This window comes from Siphateles boraxobius, unplaced genomic scaffold (genome assembly GCF_051911475.1).
Source record: "Siphateles boraxobius isolate OS27281-9 unplaced genomic scaffold, OSU_SipBor_1 33, whole genome shotgun sequence".
Lineage (NCBI taxonomy): Eukaryota > Metazoa > Chordata > Actinopteri > Cypriniformes > Leuciscidae > Siphateles > Siphateles boraxobius.
In genome coordinates, this window is record NW_027508953.1 from 10,675,114 (window position 1) to 10,688,977 (window position 13,864).

General features: G+C 40.4%; 2 protein-coding genes across 4 annotated transcripts in view; one reads left to right on the plus strand and one right to left on the minus strand.

The window, feature by feature from the left end:
- LOC143701837 (uncharacterized) lies at positions 1-10,369 on the minus strand. Of its 2 annotated transcripts, XM_077195506.1 has the most exons (12): positions 8,668-10,369; positions 7,527-7,668; positions 5,748-5,824; positions 5,497-5,662; positions 5,197-5,359; positions 4,504-4,698; positions 3,951-4,066; positions 3,750-3,871; positions 2,943-3,074; positions 2,707-2,810; positions 1,588-1,756; positions 1-1,311 (listed from the first exon to the last, which is right to left on the minus strand). In XM_077195506.1, the coding sequence occupies exons 1-10, from the start codon at positions 10,365-10,367 to the stop codon at positions 2,780-2,782; spliced, it is 2,844 nt and encodes a 947-aa protein (XP_077051621.1). In that variant the 5' UTR covers positions 10,368-10,369; the 3' UTR covers positions 1-1,311; positions 1,588-1,756; positions 2,707-2,779. The 2 variants fall into 2 exon arrangements, with proteins under 2 accessions (XP_077051621.1, XP_077051620.1); XM_077195505.1 differs by lacking the exons at positions 1-1,311; positions 1,588-1,756 and having other exon boundaries at positions 2,713-3,074.
- smarcc1b (SWI/SNF related BAF chromatin remodeling complex subunit C1b) overlaps positions 10,316-13,864 on the plus strand; it is a 20,047-nt gene continuing 16,498 nt past the window's right edge. For both annotated transcript variants that reach the window (XM_077195508.1, XM_077195509.1), the window contains exons 1-5: positions 10,316-10,971; positions 11,670-11,789; positions 11,979-12,064; positions 12,816-12,897; positions 12,989-13,081. In XM_077195508.1, coding sequence (XP_077051623.1) covers positions 10,813-10,971; positions 11,670-11,789; positions 11,979-12,064; positions 12,816-12,897; positions 12,989-13,081 — 540 coding nt within the window. In that variant the 5' untranslated portion in view covers positions 10,316-10,812. The remainder of the gene's footprint in view (positions 10,972-11,669; positions 11,790-11,978; positions 12,065-12,815; positions 12,898-12,988; positions 13,082-13,864) is intronic.

The window sequence follows — 13,864 nt, forward strand, 5'->3', positions numbered from 1 at the left end:
TAGTTCTCATTTATGTGTTTATTCCTTTTATTACGTCTGCATTGAGAACATCATGTCTGTTTTCGAATAGAACTTCCATTTAATTTTTCCTTTAATCTTCTTGTGTTTTGTTGTATTCTCCTACAAAATTATGTTTTTATTCACCAACACTATCCCCTAATGCAGCAGTAGACCTGTCTAAATCACACACACACACACACACACACTCTCTGATCACTCTTTCTTTAACATAATACACACACACCATGTCATTTGGAAATCAAAAGCATACTACTTGTGTTGAGCTCACAAAGGAGGAGGAAAGACAAAAGTAACGTCTAGAGAGCATGTAACAGACTTTAAATGCTATGATTCATCGGCAGTATGCGTACATCACGGGATACATACAACACAACTTATGAATAAGGTAACTAAGTCACAGAAAATGATCACAACGAGGGTAATATGTAGTGCCTTTATAAGGAAATCAATAACTAAGTGCTTTCAAAGTGGGTTCGCCCTACATTGTCGTCACCTTTTGATCGGAAAAAATGGTTAGAGCTCAATGTACTGATTGAACTAAAACACAAAATGACAGACTGACATAGTTAGCAGGAGAAAAAGCTTTAGACAGGTCCAAAAAATGAATAAACAACAGAAAAACAGACACCATCTGTTCTTTATGGGGATAACAGCAGTCAGTTCAAACAGCATCTGTAACCGGGGGGGGGGGGGGGGGGGGGGGGGGAGCAGGCTGGTGAAGAAGACTTGAAATGATGAATGAGGAAGGACCAGAGATGCTCAATAGGGAAACTGTTATTGGGCAAATGAGTGAGGGTTTAAGGGAAGATTATAAATAATAGGCTCTGTGGTTTCATGTAAGGCTCCAGAGGGTTCAGGGTAAGGGCACAGGATGTAAGGACACACGGTGCTCAGGGTTAGTTAAACGGGGAGGACAGTGTCGTGGTTTTGTTTTCAGATTAGAGCTGGAAAAACGGCTGGACAAATAATGCGCTATGATAACGGAGAGGACGAGAATAAGGAAAGAGGAAGAGTGGGAGAATCCTGAGCTGTAGAGACTGTCGTCGGGGTGGCTGGTTTGCAGGACAGCGTGTGAAGATTGGTTCGCTCGGTGCCTGAGTGCTGCTGAGGTGGCTGAGGGGTCCTCGGGGAGAGCTCCAGGCTGCCCACAGAGATGCCTGAGTCCGTGCTTTGGCTGCGGCCGCTGGCGGTGCACGGGTCCTCGTCAGGCTCCGCCTCTTCCTCCTCCCGCAGCCACTGAAGTTCTGACTCCTGCAAAGGGAACGACCGGCGTTCCCAAGGCAGCACAGCCTGCAAACACAAGAGAGGATGATGATTCATTGAGGTTTTCAACTCCAAAACCCTGGGTTTATTATATGCATTCATATTCTTTAAAGAATATTAAACATATATATCTTTCAAGAATCACAAACAGCCCCCAAAAGCAGACTTGAGGATTTTATGATACGTGGAGTAGAAAACTGCAGACGTTCTTTGTTTTTCTTACTAAAGAATGTTCTTTCAGCTAAATAATTGTCATGGTTACAGCAATAATGAAGTTTAATCCTCACACACACACACACACACCTGCTGTTCTTCCTCAGCCTGGCTGAAGGAATCCTCTGCTCCAGTACAGAAGGGGCTGCGTGGCGAGACGTCTCCTTCTGTAATATGACTCTGCCTGGAGTCTGGAGAGCCAGGTGTCTGCTCATATCCCCTGGAGCTCTTCCCATCCCCATGGTAGGAGGAAGAAGATCTGAGGAAGTCAAGCAGAGAGTGACATTTCAAGCACAGACCACAGCGTCCTGCAGTTTCACATGGTATACTTAATCTAAAACCGTTATAAAACTAGTTTTATGGCCACATATTAATTGAGGGAGTACATGGCTTATGTGTAAGCTTCAGCAAGAAACCATCTTTTATACATGTGCCAATTTTAACCTACATCCTTGATGTTGAAAGTTATTTGCCAACTACACAAATGTAAATGTACACAAATTCACTTGGAGTTCTAATACACTATCATTGAAAAGTTTGGGGTCAGTAAGATGTTTTGAAAAGTCTCTTATTTGATCAAAAGACAGTAAAAACAGTAATATTGTAAAATATTATTACAATTTAAAATAGCCATTTTCTGTTTTAATATATTTTTTAAAAATAATTGATTTCTGTAATGGCAAAGCTGAATTTTCAGCATAATTACTCCAGCCTTCAGTGTCACATGCTCTTTCAGAAATCATTCTAAGCTAATTTGCTGCTCAAGAAACATTTCTTATTATTATCAATGTTGAAGACAGTTGTGCTGCTTAATTTGTTCGTAGAAACCGTGATGCATTTATTTCCAGATTAATAGAAAGTTCAAGAGAACAGCATTCATTTGAAATAGAAATCTTTTGTAACATAATGAAAGTCTTCACTGTTGTGTTAACTGAACAATTTAATACATCCTTGCTGAATAAAAATATTGATTTATTTTTATGGTCATTTTATATTTTTTCATTTATTTTTGAACTTGCATCATCCTCATGAGACCTGTGGCTTTATGTTGGTGAAAGTGAACTAATTGACAAACCAGCTCTAACAATAAAGAGTATTTGGAAAGGTTTCATTACAAAAGATCTCTGTTGAAAAACATTATTCTGACAGAGACACCAGTTTAACCATTCTCCATCACATATGCTTTTCTTCCACACAAATTATTCACACCTGCCCCGGCGACGTCTGCGAGCCCAACTCCCCCAGCGACTTCTCTCTCGGCTCTCACACACTGCATGGCGGCTCAGAAACAGAGATTCAGAGAGATCCTCCACCTATAGTAACATTGTAAACAAGTAGGCAGTGATCAATTTGAATGGTCAAGAAAACCAAGAGACAAAATACCAAGTGTCTTCATGAGAAAGATTGTAAAGAAAATCCCCCCAAAAAACTTGAAAAGTATACACGCCTCTTCCTCCTGCTCATTGTCCAGTCCTTCCCCATTGGGCTGGTGCTGTATGTTATTGTATTTCAACGACAGGCCATGTGGCCCCTCCTGGTATTTAGAGACCCCAGAGAGAGAATCCAGCTCTCTCCAGCTAAACACAAGACATAGTTACACATTTTTCATCAGAAACCAACATACTTAACAATAGTGCTATACTAATATATCAGCCAATATTTTAAGATGATCAACATCAGCCATAAAAACCTGCTGGCTTGGCCAATTACAGGGTTCGTACAGATACTGTAAAATGTAATTTCCAGGACTTTCAAGGACTTTTCAAGCACTACTTTTTTGGATTTCCAGGGACTGAGATCTGACTTATCAAACAATACCTTTATTATCTTTTAAATTCTAAAAATAAATAAACTAATAAAACAAAATGGTACAAATAATAAAGTGCAGCACATGCAATATATTAGCAATCCTGCTCTCCTCTCATGTCATCAGTATCAGTCACTGAAAACCCATATCAGTATGCTAGTAAGTTCTTTTCTTTCCTTAAGCTTCCTGGATCTAGTTTGGAATGTACCTTTACTACTTCATGAAAGATGGGACACAAGGAAAGAGTGGATATTAGGCACAGTGTTTGAATAATTGATGGGAAATTACTTGAAACCAAAGATACTTTGCACAATGGCTATCTGACAGAAGGGCCACAACTCAAAGCTAAATTATGTAATCACTAATTCTTGTAACACTTGTAATATTTTCGAGTAAGTAAATATTCTCTGTGCTGGTTTTGGAGGTCTGGTTGCATTATCTGTACCTTGGGGTGATAATTTCCTTGTATTGCAATTTCTGTACTCGTGCTCCTAGTCCAGCCAGGCCCAAAGGCATTACCAGGTTGTCGATGTCAAACGAGCTTTCTGCTCTCCTCCTTCGCAAAGGCTGAGGAACAAGAGACATTTAAGAAGCTAACAAAGAGAATCATAAGCTATTGACAATTGACCTTTTAAGCCTGATTTACCTGAGCAGGTGTGTCTGTCGCTGGGAGTGTTGCCGGCAAGATTGGCAAATCTGGAGCTCGTGGATGAAGATAGTGTGGAATAATAACACCTCTCTGGCTTCTGCACCCGGAACCACCTACAAAAGCAATTTTGTTAACTTGAAACTTGAAAACAGAAGATCTCCTTTTTTTTTTTTTTTTAAGAAGTCTCTTATCCTCACCAAGGCTGCATTTATTAGACCAAATAATACAGGAAATGCACTAATGTTGTGAAATATTATTACAATTTAAACCAACTGAATATTATTACAATTTAAACCAACTGAAATATGCTGATTTGCTGTTCAAGAGACAATTTTTATTATAATCAAATTAATGTTGAAAACAGTTGTCCTCAATATTTCTGTGGAAACGTTTTTCAGAATTCTGTGATGAACAAAGTTTAAAAGAACAGCATTAATTTGTAATAATATATTTTAAAAAACATATATATATATATATATATATATATATATATATATATATATATATACACACATTTAGTGATATAAGTGTAAATATATATTTCACCTACCAGGTGTGTTAAATAAAGGAGGCAGTGCATTAGGCGGACGGGGACAAACTAGTCGCCTCCTCACTCTCCCAACTCGTCCCTGGCCCCGTCTCTCCAGCCAAGAGGACGCTGATGACATGTCTGTCCACTGCAGTGAATTATGAGAATGGTGCCCGGCCAGCGGGCGTATCCCACAATGCAGTGCGAGGGGTGAATCTGCAATGGAGGAAATTCAAAGCATGAAGCCATATCATCCACAGTGGCCCCAAAAAGTATAAGTACACTTAATCCACACTTACAAATACATGCATGTCATTGCATTTGATAACAAAATATCATACAAACATGTTGAAATTTAACATTAACTAAGATTAATAAATACTGTAGAAGAATTGTTAATTCTCAGTTCATGTTAACTAAAATAGTTAACTAATGTAAACGAATGAAACCTTATTGTAAAGTGTTACCATATATATATTAAATTATAAAACTCTAATTTGTTTTAAGGGTCACTGTAATGTGAAAGCCACATCTGAGTATTACTTTCAAGGATATCAAATTGACATTTAAAATCTTGTACAGTTTGTACTGTTGAAGTACAAGATAAATATAGATAGCATAAATTAGATAAATTATATGCAAATTGAGTTCTGTGCTGATAAAATAATAATAATAAAGAGATAGAAGATAAAAGAGATAATATACAGATCTCACCTGATGGCATTGAGAGAACAGGGTGAACGGACATATCGAGCAAAGTCTGACGCATCCACAGACCCTTCTCCTTGTCTGATGGGGAGCGAGGAGGAGCTCCACCACCACCACCACATAACACACACACAGTTTGGGGTTCACACCAACACTGTAATGAAACCGTCTAAGAGGGACACAGAAAGGCAAGAATTCGGTTTTATTATCCTCAATGCATAATATAAAATGGAGAGCAGCCAATAATATGAGTTACTTTGCATAACAGAAAGCTAGTAGCAAGGGCAACTCTGAGACTGTCTTCACCTTTGACCCCAGCGCTGCGCAATCTTCCAGGCGAATGAGTCTGTGTCGCCGTTGCCTGAGTAACGGTCGAACCCGTGCAGCAGAAGAAGGTGGACAGGGCACTGTTTGCAGGGAGGTGGGGTCTTCTGCCTGCCACTTCCTGATAGAATCACCAGCAGAGGACAACCTTGGGGGTTGCACAATGGCACATTAAATGTCAAATCCAAAAATCTATCAGTGTGTGTTTTATGCAAGTTAAAAGGTCTACTGACTTGCAGTTGTTGTGTGATGTGGGGGAGGAATTTGATGCTCTGAGTGGTGTGTCAGGCACAGAGTAAGTGGACCGCACCTGGATGAAACATAAAAAGTACAGATGAACACTCAAAAAAAGTGAGTTTTTTTTTGCCTCGTTCAGTTTAATTAATTAAAATAAGCTGAAGTAACACGATTTTAAACTTTTTGTTACAACTTCATTTAATTGTGTTCAATCAACCTAATATATTTAAAACTGAAGTTTACTTTATTCATTTGTGTGAAAACTACATGAATCATTTCTGTTGACAACTAGCTGGGCTGTGGATCTGTAGTTCCCAGCATGCTTTGCAAGGGACTGCATTAGGAGGGTTAATTTAGGGATTAAAGTGTTATTTTATGTTTTCAGTAAATGGAAAGATATTTTAAGTTAATGTTAATTTTTAATGTTCAGTTATATTGAAAACTTAGAGGACTTTCTGTAATGTTTTTGAATTTTGTGGTTACCATTATGCAGAAGATTGGTGACTGTGTTGTGGGCACTCAGTATACAATATGCATTAAAGGTACAATATGCAAGATTTTTGCAGTAAAATATCCAAAAACCACTAGGCCAATGTTATATATTTTGTTTTGTTGATTACTTACAATATCCCAAATGTTTCCAACTATTTCTAAATCGTGAGAAAATTGCGATTTTAACCAAGGAAACGGGGCGTGTGAGCAGGGGTGAGGAGTCGCCAGTCAATGGCGTCATATCCGTGTTAGCCTCGGTTTCCGCCAGGTTTGCGCTCGCACTGTGATAGTAACCATGGCGGCAGATAATTGGGCTATTGCCACTATGCCTAGCAAGACGCTCACACTGTTGTTGTTTTGTTTAAACATTATGGACCATGGCAAGCAGACTTTGAGACAAAAAGAGGGCTAAAACGAAGATCAACATCTTTCTAGATGCCGAGAGCTCCACGTCCGCGACTAACAACACACAACCTAGTTAACAACATTCAACACACACAAATGGCGTTTAGTTTGATCGTGTAACTGTTAGAGCAAGTGAAACAGCACTGCGTTACCTCAAGTTTAATTCGTCTAATTAACTGACCTGTATGAGTATTAATTCAGCACTTGCGTGTAGTTCGGTAGAATGAAATGTCCTTATTCCTTTATATCCGCGGGACTCGCATTGCGTGTGGCGCTGGTATACGTCTAGCAATCGCGCCCTGCTTCACACCACAGTCATGTTAAAAACATCAATGTATTCACTCATCCATAAAAGATCCATCAGCTTGACGACAAGATCCATACTTACGCTTTATGCGGAATACACTCATCCTTATACGCCTTTGTTATTGTAAGAGGTTAGCGACCCCTGGTGGCGAAAATTCTTGCATATTGTACCTTTAAAACCTCAGACTTATACCTATATAAGTAATATTTGTTGTTACGATGTAAAAAGTGGTTTAATAGTATTTCACTTTCATTGGAAGTAGCTGTAGAGTCAAGTTGGCAATTTTATCTAGGCAGGAAAACAATTTCTCTATTAGGAATGGCAAAACTTTAGGTTTTTTTTTAATAGTCTTGACTAAATTATTCATTAATTATTCTTAATAAATAAATTATTAAGTTCATACAACAAGATTACAACAAATAATTTCAAAGTAATTAGATTTTGTTGTGAAAATTAAATTTAATTTCGTGGAAAAGTTTCCTTAATTTAATTAAGTTTGTTCAACAGCTTATTTTTTTGAGTGAATCAAACAAAACACAATAACCCAAAAACCCATGAATACCCAGAATACCTTTCCCTGTCGAAGATGCGTGTAAAGCTCCGTCAGCGCACGGATCCGATACTCCAGCTCTGATACTTGAGTCTGAAGCCACACCCACCTGCTGCCAAGCCACGCCCTCCTCTCTGCCCACTGCCATTCTTTGCCAGTGACACTGAAAGTGGAGAAAATAAGTAGAGTATGCATAATATACGATGTAATGTGTATAAAACATTTACATATTACATTTACCTATCTGTCAAATGCTTTTATCCAAAACGACTTTAACTATTGTTCTCCTTATTGTGAAGAACATTTAATCTTTAGAATACATTTTTTTCTTATCTAAAAAGAACTCTGTGCAATGGTAAGGTTCCATGGTTAAGGTTCTTCATGGAACCATAAATGCCAATAAACAACCTTTATTTAACAGTGAAGGTATACGTTTTATCAGTTCATGTGATCGAAGCCATGACCTTGGCATTTCAAGCGGCATGCTCTAATGTTAAAGCTCTTGCTGAATTGAGGATGAACTATCTTCTGACCCATTTTATTCTCGACAGCCCAGAGAGAAAGGGCTTTGTAGCCTTTAAATGTGGCGGCCATGAATCAACTGCCAGTACAGCATTTATATTGTACAGTACAGTGGTGATGCATAAGCAACAGCAACATGCAATGACTCACCTTAAAGCTTTTTGTACAAATGGGTAGGTGTACATGCATGTACAAGAAGAAGTGTTTGAAATGGATAGAAAAGGGTCATTTTTACAGGGATAGTCTACCAAAAAAAATAAAATCACATTTCCATAATCATTTACTCACCCGTATGACTTAATTTCTTCTTCTGAGCACAAAAAAGGATACTTTGAGGAATGTCGATAACCGAACGGTTTTGGTTCCTATTGACTTCCACTGAAAGTCAATGGGAACTGAAACTGTTACAGGTCTAGAAAACACATGAGGGCGAGTAAATGATGACCGCATTTTAATTTCTGGGTGGACGGACTATCCCTTTAACCCTGGCTATTTTGTTCCATCACCCTGGGCTTTTGTTTTTCTTTTCTTTTTGGCATATCATAATGAAGCACTGCTGGCTCCTTTCAAAATTAAAACATTCCTTAGCTCAGGGTTAAGAGATATTAACCTGGGGTTAAGCATAATGTGGAAGGCTTACATTGATTTGATTGACAGGGGTCTAAAGCGGTGACCTCCGCTCTCCAATCCCTCATCTTCCTCACTGTCACTGTCACCTCCAGAGCTGCTAGCCGTGTGGTCCGAGTCCAGAGCACTCTCAGCAGTCCGGAGGATCTCGCTGCAACTCCGTGCCAGCCTGCTCAGCTCATTTGGGTTTCTGGACACAACACTGGGTCTCCTGGGGCAGCTAAACCCTGTGCTCCTGTATAGGCCACACAGTTGCTGTGTGACATGCCTCTCTACCTGCTTCACCTGCACGGCCTGCAGGCGCCTCCAGAGGTGTTCGGTACGACCCTCCAGCTCAGCCTGCCTGCGTTCGGCTTCACCCCTCACTGCCTCTATCTGCTCTGTGCAGGGGCCCTCAGTCCCCTCAGCATCAATGCCCACACCTGTACCGTCACTTTTCTGTGGTTCTGGCTCTGTCCCGTTAGGAGGCCCTCTATCAGCCTGAGAAGAACTGTTAGAGAGGGCACACATGGGCTTTTTTACGCAGTCACGTAGGTCATACTCGGGCCCGGGGGCTTGGGGGGAGGGTTGCGGTGGGAGGCTATTGTGAGGGGCACCGTTTCCGCTGACCCCGTTGTTATGGTTGGCAGAGCTGGCAAGAAAGGAGCGCACCCTATACAATCTGACGCGCCCCTTTGCCGTCCTGGATGTGGGCAGCTGGGCATTTTCATCAGGCGGGCACGCTGCAAAATTCATTTTTTGTGCCCCGGTAGTGTTCTCGCACTGGATGCGACGTAAGGATGTGCGCTTTAAAGCCTCGGCAGTGCTCGAGGAGCCCTTCACGTGAGCTTCACCATTGGAACCAACGCGGGGGGCTGCGACCGAGCTGCCGCAGTACGTGCCCGAGAAACACACCCTCTTGGAAACTCGGGTGAAACTGCATCCCCGGCGCTTAATGACCGCGGGGTCGGAATTCCCGTGACCACACCTTGCAGCGGCCGTCATCATCGCGCGTTCGGTCTCGGCGTGCGCCGTGTGTCCTAGTCGGGCTCTCGCGGTGCGCACCGGCGGCAGTCTCACGCTCGGTCTGCGCTCGTCCCTCCGTATGGTAGCGCTCATGAAACATCGCAAACCAGCTCCTTCGTGATCAATATTAATGCTGTTATCCTCGCCCGCTCCACCGCTTTGTCTACAAAAACGCCCGCGACCTCCACCGTATTCCCTCGATTCCGCGCATTCGTCTCCCTCCCTTGTGATATCAGCAGCGCCGTTCGTAAAACATCCGTCCTTGTTCATTATCTGGGCCGGATCCGTAACAATTGAGGTGGCATCGTCCCATTCGCGGAACGCCTGGGCCTCTGCTACGCTGCTCTCCCTGTCTGAGCTCCGCACTGGGGCAGCGCTGGTGGCTGTAGCCGCAGCGGCCGAGCTTCCGTCAACGCTTACGGGCTCACCGCAGCCTCCTCCCCCGCAGCAGCGGCTAGCGCTATGCGGACACCCGGCCCCGCAACTCTCCACTCCAGGCCCGGCTGCACTAGCGCTCATTTTATACCGATTGCAGTAATAATACATCGCTGTGTCGTTGGCATGGCCGGGCGTGAAGCGACGACATACAACGAAGCTCCGTTTACGTAGTTTTTCGTTTTCGAAAGGAAGACGGGCTTCTCTTTTCACCCGTCTTGCCTTTCCCTGCACTGTTGGCTGTCTCCAACACTCCCTACTTGCACTGAGCATGCGCCATTCACTGGCCCAACCTTCATTAAAGAGTTAGGGGTATTTCAAAAACTATAGTTCCCTGCACTCTCTTTGTTTGTCACACGCTATGGTCTGATTTTTAATGCGTGCAGTATTTCAAATAATTATATATTTTAAAATTTACAAGGTTTAATAGTATTAAATTGTCTTCAAAAAAAGAGGACGCGTGAGGCTGTTTTGAAAAAGTAATGTTCAAGGATATTCTGACATTCGTAACAATGAGGACAAAAATGAAAAACTGTCCAAAAATGTCCATGGCCATATTATTAATTTATTCTACTGAGTACTGGTTTAAATGCCCATTATGCAGTATGCACTGCGTAGTATGCAGTAGGCGTCGTTGGCGCCTTTTTTGGTTTAAACGCTAGAGGCGCTGTCGAGTCTTCAGTGATTCTGGGTAACGGAGGCTAATTAGCATGTAACAATGGCTGCTGCCGGACCTACTACGACAAGTCAAGCCAGTTGTAGCTCTTTATTGAGCAGAAGAATGGACGGTGGACCGTGCTGTAAATTCTGGGAGAGCCCGGAAATAATCTCCCAGATGGAAACAGTTCGCAGTTGGATTGGAAAGCATTATAAAAAGGTTAGCGAGCTAGATAACCGGAGGAACCCGTACCCGAAGCTTTCTTTGATTTTAATTTAAAAAAAATTACAGACCGCTATGATTGTCTTGCTCTTTTTGTCGCTTTTTGTTTCTAATTAAAGTCTTAAACTGACTCTTAAAATACTCTTTTATGTGGCGGTATTTTGTCTGTTTGTCTTATATAGTACAGAAATGAAAATCTAACTCGACAGAATATGTAACGTAATTGACAGGACAGAAGTCACAACCATCATCCTCTGTACAGTGTTAGCAATAATGTTATGGTTATATCCAGCTCCAGAACTACAGCCTTTGATTCAGTATAAAATAAAATAAATGATATGTAGTTTCAATATGATGCGATGTAAGTAAATGTTGATGTTAGCAACATGCTAGCAACTTGAAGTTTGTGGGAAGAGGTTTGTGGTCAAAAGGTGTTTGTTTACCTGACTTGACTGACACACCCCCCTCTCAGTGCCATGCCATCCCTGCACAATATCCACTGCGTAGGTACCACGTACCATGATGCATCTGATGTTTTAAACGGGTAAAATGTATAAACCAGAACAGTGAGTAGCAAAGACCATTGTAGAGAAAGCTACTAAACACTCTTAAGGTCATAGGCCTCTTTGCATTTGCTGTGCAATTTTAAAAGCAAGACAACTTTACAGTATTTTGTTTCCCCCCCCCCTCTCAAGTATGTGCAGACTGATGCTCCCTCCAGCAAGTCTCTGTCTGGTCTGGTCATCCAACTGCTGCAATTTCAGGAAGACACATTTGGTCGGAGAGCAAATAACCCAAGCTTCACAAAACTCCCAGTGAGTTGCTACTTTTCCACTTCTTATAAGCACCTTTATTCCTGTAAATTTATGTATGTGTTTTTTCATCTGTAACTTGATTGACTGAGTCGAGGATCACACCCAGATCAGTCAAAGCATGACACCTAGGTTTGCAGAATTATCAGTGGTCCGTGTGAGCTTGTTTCAGCAATGTTTCTTTTTCCTCAGGCAAAGTGTTTTCAGGATATGAAGCCTGGCAGTGCTCTCTGTCATATTCTGGGATCGGTTTACAAGTTTAAGACAGAACAGGGCTGGTTAGTATTAATGCAGAATGGTGCTGGATGGTATAATGGCGGAAATGTGTACAATGTGTATATAGAGATTCTAATGTACCATTTATTTGTACTTATTCATTTTTTTGATGTGTAATCTTTAGGTTAATGTCCATCAAGTCTATATATACATTACCATTCAAAAGATTGTGGTCAGTAAGAGTTTTTAAGGTATTTTAAAGAAGTCTCTTGTGCTCACCAACACATTTACTTGCTTAAAAATAAAACTGTAATATTATTACATTTTAAAATAACTCTTTTCTATTTTAATATATTTTAAAATGTAATTTAATCCTGTGATGGCAAAGCTTAATTTTCAGCAGTCTTTACAGTTGTTGGTGTCACACGATCCTTCAGAAATCAGTCTAATATGCTTATTTTGTGCTCAAGAAACATTTGTTTTTATAAGCAATGTTGAAAACAGTTGTGCTGCTTAATAGGTTTGTGCAAATTGTGATGCATTTTTTTCAGGATTCTTTGATGATTAGATTAGATTAGATTTGAATGGTAGTGTATGTATGATTTTAAATATACTAGAATGATGATAAAATAATTCTTTTACTTATACTGTTCCTTGACGTAAGATTTTGACCATCATACCTCCCTCCGCTAACTGTAGATGTAAACTATGATTCATTATCTAATAAAATTTAGTGTCTGATAAAGATTGTCAAATTTATCTCATCTTGTCTAATCTTTTTTTTTTTTTTTTTTTTTTTTTATTAAATCAAAGGAGACGCTTTGATCTTCAAAATCCATCCAGAGTGGAACGCAATGTAGAGATGTTCGTCTGTGTGGAGAAAACTCTCATACAGGTATTTGTGCTTGTTTTTTTTGCAAAGGCGAAGATCATAAGCAAATTTAAGTGTGGTACAGTATCTGACTTCTGTGTTTTGTTTTTGCTAGAATAACTTATTAAGCAGACCTGTGGTGTACCTGTCCCCTGATCTTGAACAGAAGCAAGCACTTAAACTCAAAGACATTGTTGTGCGACACCAGGTCAGTGGAAAAACAAAGAAATGGAGAAAGATAATCATTAACCGACTTGATACTACAGATGGGAATTAGAGTAATTTTGTAGTCAAGTATTCTTAACCCACAAAAAAACTATTAAAATCTAATAATAATGTGTAACATGTATGCCACATACTCAACTAGTTGCTTTATTGATCATATTCCTAATATGCACATTAGGGATGTCAATTTTCACAAATTCCCATGATCGATTGTCATTTAAATTAACGATCAATTAATCGATTAATCGTTAGCCTTAATACTGCAATATGCGTCTACTGCAGTGGCATATGGCCAACAGCATGACAGGGTCTGCAAATGCTGCTCAAAACTACATGTTCCTCACCAAATGAATGAGAATAATCTAAATAAAGGGCTAGTAGGATTGTTTCGATGTGATTGATCATTTAATTAAATTATTTATTGAATTGTCGAATAACAACTAATACAATGTGTCACCAACGGCGTCTCAGATGTGTGACTGTCGTGGACGCACTCTTCCTGGAACAATGCACTGCAAACAGCAACTAAACCCAATGAATTCACAATGATTTAATAAAATGGTGCTCTCATGTTCTGTAATATGACAGTCCCAATCATCGTTATTATTAGCCGTGCATTGCTGTTTGAGCTGCATGCGCTGAATGAATACCGGTAAACTGGAGCACTTTGCTAGCGCGTTATTTAACTAAAAAAAATCCTATGTGAGATTAATAAATAAAAGACAAAATAAACATAATTTTACAAATTACATCTGCACAAAATTAC